The following is an 11,211-nucleotide window of genomic DNA, read 5'->3' on the forward strand; positions in this document are numbered from 1 at the left end:
TACAAAATATTAGCCTCTATATTTGCAAAAAGAATGAAGGAAGTATTGGACTGCAATTATAGAAGAAACCCAATCTGGATTCATGAGGAATAGACATATATCTAATAATAAACCTGACTGGTGTTAGACCTTATTGACTATTCTGATCTAATCTTCAAAGATAGTTTTATGTCTTCTTTATTGTCTTAGACTTTTATAACGCCTTCGATACAGTGGAACATGAGTTTCTATTTCTCTCCCTTGAGAAATTTTGGTTTTGGGAATTATTTTTTAGTACTATTAAAACTCTTTATATGTGAATGGGACAGTTAATCTCCGCGGTCATTATTGAGCAGACAGATTGGACGCCAATTATCGAGTAGAAGCAAGTCTTTCTTGGGCTTAGGGATTCATGTAATCAGACCTTGAGTCAAACTGGGAGGAAGAGCATTATTTGTAATTCTTTCAGAAAAGACCTCCAACAGAAATGGGGCTAACTGTTGAGAAAAAGTTTTGTAAAACTCAGCAGATATACCATCAGTCACAGGAGACTTATTCTTTTTAAGGTGTTCAATAGAATAAATGATCTCTTCAACTATAATAGGGTCATCACACTGTTGCCCCCAATTGATTTCACATTCCCCAGAGAGTAAAAAAAATAGTTATAAAACGATATAAATTCCTGTAGAAGTTGCAACTAAAGTTAGAGATTAACATATCATCCAACTTGTTTTGTAGCTCAAACAGAACAGATTTGTCCTCCTCTCTGAGACTTTCAACAGGCAGCAGGTAGCCTAGTGGTTAGAGCGTTGGATTCAAAGATTGAATCCCCGAGTTGACAAGAGTGCAAATCTGTCGTTCTGCCCCTGAACAAGGCAGGTAACCCACTGTTCCTAGGCCATCATTGAAAATAAGAATTTGATCTTAACTGACTTGCCTAGTTGAATAAAAGTAAAAACGTAATTTTTTAAAATCGGTGATCTTTGTAATTACACTTTCTTCTTCAGCTCTCCTCGTCTTGGCAAGAATACTCTCATATTTTCTTAAATATTTTCCAACCTCATATTTAAAAAGCTCCCAGTTATTACTGTATGAATGGTCATTTATAGCTTTGTTCCAAAAGTGTGTAATTAAATTGTTTATCTCCATCTTGACCAACTCATGTTTTAATATAGAGATAGTAAGCTTCCAGTAGGATGCTCTGCCAAGGCCATTATCAGAGATAAAAAGTTTAATGTCAATATAAATAGCTCTAAGGGGAGTGGCAAGGATGTTAACAGAAATACCCTGTTTATCAAAACATTTAGACACCAGCCAAAAATCTATGCGTGATTGTCTGGAGCATGCCTCATTACTCCAAGTGAAAGACTTGTCATTAGGAAACTTTACTCTCCAAAGATCTATGATATCAAACCTTTCCATAAACTGCCTCAAACTTGTATTCATAGAAGTGGACTGTCCCGGAGGCCATCTATCAATTAAATTATTCTGAGAAATATTAAAATCCCCACCTACTATAAGTAAAGCATTCGGGAACTTGGTTAGCCAATGGAGAATACGCTTTTCTAAAGATTCAAGTAAGTGATCATTTTCAAGTTTGGAATTGTAACCATAAATGTTGGTAATAATAATGATGATGTTGTTACAGTTGATAACAAGACATAGAAAGTGACCAGAAGGGTCAGTCGGAGTGCAAAATACTTCCATTGAAATTATTCTTTAGAGTGATAACTCCAGCAAAGTGTTCAGAACCATGAGAGAGACATACATCATTACCCCACTGAGATCTCCAGAAGTTGACGTCGGTAGCAACTGAATGAGACTTGAAAAAAAACATAAATCTGTTTTAAGTTGTTTGGCAAATAAAAATAATGCCTTGCGCTTTATATTATTTCTTAACCCCCTAGCATTGAGTGAAACTATAGACAACAACAAAGTGGAATATAGAACAAAGTACTATGAGCTAAACAACAATCGCAAATTGAAAAAGAATGCAAGGAAACCAGCGTTGCACACCAAATAGATATAAATAATTGAGTGAGAATAGTTTAGCATAAGAAAGCTAATTGCCAGAACAAGAAACAACAAAGAGCTTGCTCACTGCCTATACTACAGGTAAAAATATCAGAAGTGAGAGAACAAATAAAATAGTAAATATCCATTACTCCAGTAGTCCTGTGCAGTTAGAACGAAGGTTAAATCACCTTAGAGCCAGGAGTGGGATCTGCTCACATCAGAGTTAGCTATCTAGGTAGCCTATGTTGACCACTAGGCACAGTCCATGGCAGTAGTCAAGGAGGAAGGTTGATTTTGGATCTGTTGATGAAAGCGCGCCCTCCGATGAAGTAAGCCGCTTTCCCTTCTTTTCGTGCTTTTTCCACAGCTGGCCACAGTTTCTCTCCTTTCTCTGTCTGCTTTCGAGAGGTCTTCAGCAAACCGCAGGTTGTTATCGCGTAGGAAAGTAGATTTCTTGGCTGCTTTCCAAATGGCATCCCTGTAGATCTGTGATGTGAACTGGAGAATGACACATCTGGGCTTGGAGTCACCCTGCCTTCTCGTGCCAAGGTGATGTACAGTGTCGACAAACTCTGCTAGCTTAGCCTTCTCCACAGGTAGGATAGCTTGGCAGACTTTGATGGTCTCTTGCCGCACGTTCTCCCCATCTGCTTTGGGATCTCCATACCGTCTCAGATTCCACCATCTGGAGTAGCTTTCGAGTTCCGCGATTCTTCTTTGGCACAAGTCCATCTTTCCCTCCTCCTTTTCGACATGCTTTTCGATGTGGGTGACCTTCTTAACATCCCTGATTTCCATGCATGCATAGTCAACTGTTTTTTTTAAGCCCTCGATTTTCATTGCGTTGTCGCCAACCATTTTCTCTATGGCATCGGACCTTGCATTGATGAGCCTGGAAAGAGTGGCGATAACATAATTATTGGCAGTGGCATCTGGGCCCAGTTCAAACATGCCTTTCTTGGAAGCTGGAGGTTTGCTTGGGGTTATAGGCAAAGAAGGAAAATCCTCGCCTGACACGCAAAGTGTCATAGAGTCTGTCAGACCAGTATAGTTGTCAATCAAAGCATTTGCCTCCTGTGTAACGACATTGGATGATGCTTGAGGAGGTAGCCATAAGATTTCTCTTCTGTTCGCGCTGTGACATTTTGGAAAATATAATCTTAAATCATCAATAACCTGGTGTTTTTAGCAAGAAAAGTATTAGTTTGGTAGTTCAAAACAATACACTTTTTACTATCTTTCAAAAGTTGATATGCAGAGCTCGGTAGGAAGCGTGCTTTCAAGCTGCCATCTTGGAGCCTCCACCAACCCACAACATGTCACAGCTCCAGGATCACGACCTTATGATGTCACAACCTGCCAGCTGACCACTGGACTGGAACCAAGATGTCTCTCCCCTGCTGGTAGAGAGGTCATGAACTCGGACACACACACACACACACACAGCACACCACACCACACAACACACACACACACACACACACACACACACACACACACACACACACACACAGTCCTCAGTGCCTCTATGAAACTGGCTTGGGCATCCGTGGTGGGTCTCCTACAGCAGCTGGCCAGTCAACCCACACAGCCATCCATCACTAAATTGCTGCACTTAGCCAGGCAGCTGGGTGGGTGTGTGTTTGTGTGTGTGTGTTTGTTTGGGTGTGTGTGCACTTGCGTGTGTACAATCAGGACTTACAGTAAATTGTATACTGGTGTGCGTTTCTGTGTGTGACTGCGTGTTTTTGTCAACAGAGGGACTTGCCAGTGTGTGTGTGTGTGTCTGTGCCTGTCTATAGCAGAACGTAAATTATAAACTGCTGCGTGTGTATGTGTGTGTCCGTGCGTGCGTGAGTGGGGTTCGGAGTTGGCAGCTCGAGTGGGAGCGGTTAGCACGGGGAAACCATTTCTGATACTACTGCCGTATCCTGCAGCTACCTAGACTAGAGGATGGTGTCGTTCCTTCCTGAAACATCCTTATAAGGAAACATCTCCAACTTGCACACACACACACCACATTCTCTCCCTGAGGAATACCTGGGTAGTGTTCAGAAAGCACCAAACAGGAGAAAATGTTTTTAAATGGAGGAGGTAATACATCGCCATTCCAAGTTTTTTGTCACGCTCCGTTTTCCTGTTTACTGATCATGCTATGTTTTCCTGTTTACTGATCATGCTATGTTTTCCTGTTTACTGATCATGCTATGTTTTCCTGTTTACTGATCACAACCCTGGTTGGATCTGGAAATATGTCATGCCGTACCACCTGTCCTGAACTGTTGTCTGTTCTATATCACAGTGCAGATGAAGGCCTTTTTTATTTTTATTCAGCTTTACATTTTATGACCCATAAATGGGACAAATCTCCCCTTCTCTGTGATTCACTGTGTGTGTGTGTGTGTGTGTGTGTGTGTGTGTGTGTGTGTGTGTGCGTGCGTGCGCTTTTGTGCATGCACATGTGTGTGTGTGATTAATGAAGATGGCTGTGTGGCGTCAGCGGGCCATGACAGCCCCACTAGGAGGAAATCATTTGTCCCCCTCAGCAGGCTCCTGATTCCAGCCAGCAGGAAATGTGCATATTGTGTAAAACGCACCGTGAGCCTATAGTAACCATAATCACTGTGCTAGGCACAGCAGCTATGCTACGCAGGGATAGAAATGTGGACAGGCATTTGACTGGATTTGTGGGTGGATGTGTGTGTGAATTCTGCATAAGTGTGATTTTGTGACCACAACTTTGTCAGTGTGTGTGTTTATGCTGATGTACCATATACATTCACAGTGTTATCTGGGAATCTCAAGGTGCACAGCGGCGACTTATGTCAACATTAAGGGCCATTAGCATATTAACTATGTGTAGGAAGGGATGGATCCACCATCATACAGTATAATGAAATGCCAACAGACCGACAAGGCCTTTTAAGTTGCGGATCGCCTTCTGAGCAGCTAACAGATCGCTGCAGCTGTACACAGTCCATCTGTAAATAGCCCATCCAATCTACCTACCTCATCCCCATATTGTTTTTATTTACTTTTTTGCTCTTTTACACACCAGTATTTCTACTTGCACATYATCATCTGCACATCTATCACTCCAGTGTTAATTTTCTAAATTGTAATTACGTCGCTACTATGGCCTATTTATTGCCTACATCCTCACGCCATTTGCACACACTGTATATAGACTTTGTTTTTTCTATTGTGTTATTGACTGTAAGTTTTTTTTCTTCCCATGTGTAACTCTGTGTTGTTGTTTGTGTCGCACTGCTTTGCTTTATCTTGGCCAGGTCGCAGTTGTAAATGAGAACTTGTTCTCAACTAGCCTACCTGGTTAAATAAAGGTGAAATTATCATAATTTAAAAACAAATGGACAGCCGATCTGGCCAGCCGTTTAAACTGTGGCAAGAGAGAGAGAGTGGGTTGGAGGGAGGAAGAGAGAGATAGAGGGGGAGAGAGAAGTTAGGAGACAGCGAAAGAGAAGAGTCTTTCAATCAAACTCTACTTAAACACTTCACAGGCATTCCTATTCCACACTCTATATCCCACCCCTATCTTGGCTGCTTGGTATCCCATCCCCACCAGCATTCATACCCCCCTTTGTAAAAGTTCAGTCTAAGTTAGTTATAGAGTTGATCAGGTATTCCCTCCTTCCCCCCTGGGTGCAGAGCCTCAGTATCCAGTGTGATGATGAGTCTGATGTTCTGCCGGACTCCACTGAGCCGTCAGACACTGTGTTAGAGAAGCTACATTACTGTCATAGAGTTTAGGGGAGTTGTCTAACGGAAAGAGAACACTGTCTGTGTCCCAAATGGCACCACTATTCCCTATATAGTGAACTATTTTTGACCACGGTCCATAGCAATATGTAGGGAATAGGGTGCCATTTGGTACGCAGCCTCTGAGACGGCTCTCTCCTCTCTAGATGGGCCAGATGAACAGGAAGTAGAGATAGCTGGGGGTTTGTTTGTTGTCTTGGTGGTGGATTATTGTTGTCTCTTTGTTTGTTGTTACAGTGTGGTTTACCTTTGGTTGACCTGTTTTATCGGACTGAGTTGATTTGGTGGAATGAAGTAGGAAGAGAACATACGTATAACATACCTGTGGTGCACACACGTCACATACTGTACACATACTGTACACATACTGTACACATACTGTACACATACTGTACACATGCATATGGGCACACACACTCACGGATATATAAAGTTGCGTTTTACATCACACACATGACTACAAACACCCCCCCTCAGAACAACGCTGCTTTCCACTCTATTTGACTGCAGCAAAATCTCCAGGGCTGGTTGAGTTTGTTCTAGACCACAGGGCTGGTTGAGTTTGATCAAGACATCAGGGCTGGTTGAGTTTGTTCTAGACCACAGGGCTGGTTGAGTTTGATCAAGACACCAGGGCTGGTTGAGTTTGTTCTAGACCACAGGGCTGGTTGAGTTTGGTTTAGACCACAGGGCTGGTTGAGTTTGATCGAGACATCAGGGCTGGTTGAGTTTGGTTTAGACCTCAGGGCTGGTTGAGTTTGTTCTAGACCACAGGACTGGTTGATTTTGGTCTAGACACAGGACTGGTTGAGTTTGGTCTAGACCTCAGGGCTGGTTGAGTTTGGTTTAGACCCCAGGGCTGTTGAGTTTGGTCTAACGACTCGGTGGTTGAGTTTGGTCTAGACCTCCAGGGCTGGTTGAGTTTGGTCTAGACCTCAGGGCTGGTTGAGTTTGTTTAGACCTGCAGGGCTGGTTGAGTTTTGGTCTAGACCTCCTGTTCTGGTGTTGTCTAAACTCAGGGCTGGTTGAGTTTGTTCTAGACATACAGGGCCTCACCCCGCCACTTCACCTCCTTCAGCCTCACCCTTCAGCCTGGCTCACCCCTCAGCCCAGCCTCACCCTCAACCCAGCCTGCACCGCCCTCCGCCAGCCTCAACCTCAGCCAGCCCAGCCTCACCCCCCAACCCAGCCTCACCCCTCAGCCCAGCCCAGTCTCACCCCTCAACCCAACCTCACCCTTCAACCCAGCCTCACCTCTCAGTCCAGCCTCATCTCTCACCCCACACTTACCTACAGCCCCACCCCTCAACCCAGCTTCACCCTTCAGCCCAGCCTCGTCCCTCAGCCCAGCCTCAGTACTTTACACTCTACTCCACTCGAGTCCTGGGACATAAACAGATATCATGCTAAAACAAGTTTTGGAGAATTTATCCAAGATAGATAATACTGTGTACTATCTAAAATAACTCCACTTGAAATAATGTTAAGGATATGTGTCCTATACGGTATGTAGGCTCTGTTAAAATAACATTTGATTTGTTATATGATGTCTGAGATGCTGTCTGTCAGCAGGCTGTGGTGTTGAGGGCAGGGTGGTGATGGTGAGGCCTGATGTTTTGACAGGCCCTCAGAGATCCTCAGTCACAGTGTCAAGTAGTCACAGAGGAGGACGCCAGTCCCACACCACATGACATGTACTGGACTGTAGTGTACTGTAGCCTGGCCTGGGAGCAGTACATAGATTCCTGGAAGAAAACAGCAGAATACATTGAGCTAGATGGAATGGAACACAAAGGCTCAGACAGAATATACAGACTCTAGACCAGTCTAGACCGAACACAGAATAATAGATAATAGAACTTGACAGATCACACAGACCTAGATGGATGTCATAGACCCCAAACAGAAAACACGGGTGTCTCAGAGGCCAGGGGGTGCATGGAATCTATCCACTTTTATTCATCCCCTTCTCTTTTTTTGGCCTGTTTCAGCCTTTTACATTAATTTCCTTCCATTGACCTCACAGACTGACAGACATATCCCCTGATATTGTTGAGGAAGATTTATAGCGTACACTGAAGGCCTCAAGGGTTCCTCACTAACTACCGGCAGAAATAGTCCACTCTGCAGAAAGCCTGATTGTCGGAACTTATATTGACAAAGGGAACCTGAACACTGCTGTATCCAAATCATTGTATTTCTCTCTCTCCTCAGACAGATGAGCTGTGACCAGATCTAACCACAGTCTGCATGGTGATCTCTATTACTGGAACTCAGCTGTCTTCACCGCTCAACCTTGTGACTGCTCCCATCCCACTGCCGTAGAGATCTGCTTTCCCTCACCACAGCAGCAACAGCTAGCGATCCTAGCCAACACTAGCACCATTTGAACCACCTCCAAACTTACTGTGGTTTGCTGCAACTGAATTGCCATTCAGTAACTTACACTCTGATACTTCAGAAGAATGTAAGCAAGTAGGCTAACGTAAGTTAAGTCTCTGACAGTTAAGTTGTCCTCCCCTGCAGTTCTTTGGCAGAAATTCTTGCCAATGAGAATTGGTTCCCAACTGACCTAGCAGGTTAGATAAAGGACAAATAAAGACAAATAGATAGATAGATGACCAATCAGAGTTAGTGAGATGGATGAGTCGTACAACAACAGGATGTCGCTGGTGAAGGGCGCCAAGGACATCGCCAAAGAGGCCAAACGCCACGCCGCCAAGAAGGTCAGCAAGATCGTGAACCGCGCCACGGACGAGTACTCCTCCCAACGCAACTACAGCCAGTTCCAGAACGAGGACAAAGACAATGACGACATGTGCTACACACAGCCCGACAGCAACGGCCACTTTCCCTGCAGCCGCACAGCCAACGACGAAGACGGCGAACACTACGCCAGTGACGCCACAGAGGGTCACGATGATGAAGATGAGATCTACGAGGGGGAGTACCAGGGGGTGCCTGCTTACACTGACAGGATGCCCAGGGAGGGGCAGGATTCTCTGGGTCAACCTGTCTCAGACAGCCTGAGGGACCGTAAGGAGCTGGAGCTGGAGAGGCAGGCGGACGAGGAGGAGCTGGCCCAGCAGTATGAGCTGATCATGCAGGAGTGTGGCCATGGCAGGTTCCAGTGGCAGTTGTTCTTCGTGCTGGGCATGGCGCTGATGTCAGACGGTGTTGAGGTGTTTGTGGTGGGGTTCGTCCTGCCCAGCGCCGAGACTGACATGTGTGTTCCCAACTCTGGAGCTGGGTGGCTAGGTAAGGAAGAGAGTGTGTGTGTGTGTGTGTGTGAGTGGTGTGTTTGTGTTGGTAGAAATAGGGACAGTGAGGACATTGGATGACATTTACAAATGTACTCTCATTACGTTAGAACAGGTTGGGTTGTCATGGCACCAGGTATTTGGATGCCTGAGTAGAGAGCTGTGTGTGCGGTATGTGCGCGTACGTGTGCGTCTGTGTGTGCGTGCGAGTGTGAAACTGCCATTTGCTCAAATGAATAGAAATAGTTGTAATTAGTCTCCTAAAATGAGAGGTCTGTATTCCTGCTGTACACCAGTCTGTCTGACAGCTGCTCTCAGACAGACCTGTTGATCAGACATCATCCTCAAGGGATTCCCTGGAGCTGGGGGAATCCTCAAAGAACATCCGGAATGTTCCCAATGTTCCAGATCCCCAATTTGTCAGCTGTTTCTCTCTGCTGTCTGCCTTCCTCTCCTCTCATCCTCTCATCTGTTCCTCTCATCCTCTCATCCATCCTCAGAACAGAGTGATGAGGAGCGTAGCGTGGAGGGGGAATTATGCTTACACATAAGAGCTAATTATCATCGAGACAAACTCACCACGCCGCTCCCCGCTCGGCATGCTCATCTTGTCTGGTGGAGATAACAGCAGCAGCTAGCATTGAGTTAGTTAAGTCCCTCTGGGCTTAAGGCAGAGCTGCCCGCTGTACCGTACCGTTGGAGAGGAGAGAGCAGAAAGACAGTCTGCAGAAATATCTCTAAAGAGTAGGATTTTCTTTACATTCAATTAGACTAAATGCAGCTACATTTGAATAATGCTTATTACGCAGTCATTTGTTGTGGAAGTGAACGTCCCTTACAGCAATTCTCAGAAAAATGTGTGTGAATCCCATTATTTCATAGCAGGTGTTGTGGTAAGAAGTAAAGACTGAATTGCACCCTTTGTAGATCCCCTGTCATCAATGACTGGGAATTGAAGAACCCTTTTCGGTTCCAGTTAGAACCCTTTTGGTTTGCATGTAGAACCGTCCTGTAGTCTCTGCTATAGAGTCCAGTGTCTGTTGTCACTTATAATGAATAAGTGTCTCTCATCGTCCCATTTGTACGTCTCAATAAGGCCCTCTACCTTCAGCCTATCAGTCGCATCACCAACATTCAAAGAAGGGAAACCAGAAGTGAAGAAAACAGGAAGGGTCTGGGTTGTGGGCTCTGGCCTTCCCGGCAGTGATGAGGCATAATGTCGGTAAACGATCACCTCTCCCCACAAACACTGATTATAATTTGTATTAACATTTCTCGATTCTGGAGTGAAGTGGATTATTTTCTGCCCCCTTTTCCCCTCCTCCACTTCCCAGTGTCCCTTGGGACTTGAAGAGAGATCACACTCCCTTCCTGCGGAAAAACAAGACTTGACCATTTCTGTTAGCTCACTCAGACAGTTGTTTTCAGGTCAGTGTTGTGGTATGAAACTCTCCCATATCAATTGCTGCTGTCAGAACACAATATTTTTGAGGTTCAGTTAGTGTTGTGATATGAAGTAATACTCCATGGTGAGGTTCAGTTAGTGTTGTGATATGAAGTAATACTCCATGGTGAGGTTCAGTTAGTGTTGTGATATGAAGTGATACTCCATGGCACTTCATATCACAACACTAACTGAACCTCACCATGAGTATCACTTCATATTACACACACTCTAACTGAACCTCACCATGGAGTACACTTCATATCACACAACACTAACTGAACTCACCATGGATTATTACTTCATATCACAACACTAACTGAACCTCACCATGGATTATTACTTCATATCACAACACTAACTGAACCTCACCATATGGAGTATCACTTCATATCACAACACTAACTGAACCTCACCATGGAGTACCACTTCATATCACAACTAAACTGAACTCACCATGGAGTATCACTTCATATCACAACACTAACTGAACCTCACCATGGAGTATTACTTCATATCACAACAACTAACCTGAACCTCACCATGGAGTATCACTTCATATCACAACACTAACTGAACCTCACCATGGAGTATCACTTCATATCACAACACTAACTGAACTCCCATGGAGTATACTTCATATCCAAACAACTAACTGAACCTCACCATGGAGTATACTTCATATCACAACACTAACTGAACCTCACTATGGGTATTACTTCAATAACACCC

General features: G+C 44.4%; 1 protein-coding gene across 1 annotated transcript in view; it reads left to right on the forward strand.

Moving 5' to 3' along the window:
- Positions 1–11,211, forward strand: part of LOC111961749 (synaptic vesicle glycoprotein 2C-like) — a 59,417-nt gene that overhangs the window by 2,718 nt on the left and 45,488 nt on the right. The window contains exon 2 of the mRNA XM_023984257.2: positions 7,990–9,033. Within this exon, the coding sequence (XP_023840025.1) occupies positions 8,415–9,033 (619 nt within the window). The 5' untranslated portion in view covers positions 7,990–8,414. The remainder of the gene's footprint in view (positions 1–7,989; positions 9,034–11,211) is intronic.

This window comes from Salvelinus sp. IW2-2015, linkage group LG4q.1:29 (assembly GCF_002910315.2).
Source record: "Salvelinus sp. IW2-2015 linkage group LG4q.1:29, ASM291031v2, whole genome shotgun sequence".
Classification (NCBI taxonomy): Eukaryota; Metazoa; Chordata; class Actinopteri; order Salmoniformes; family Salmonidae; genus Salvelinus; species Salvelinus sp. IW2-2015.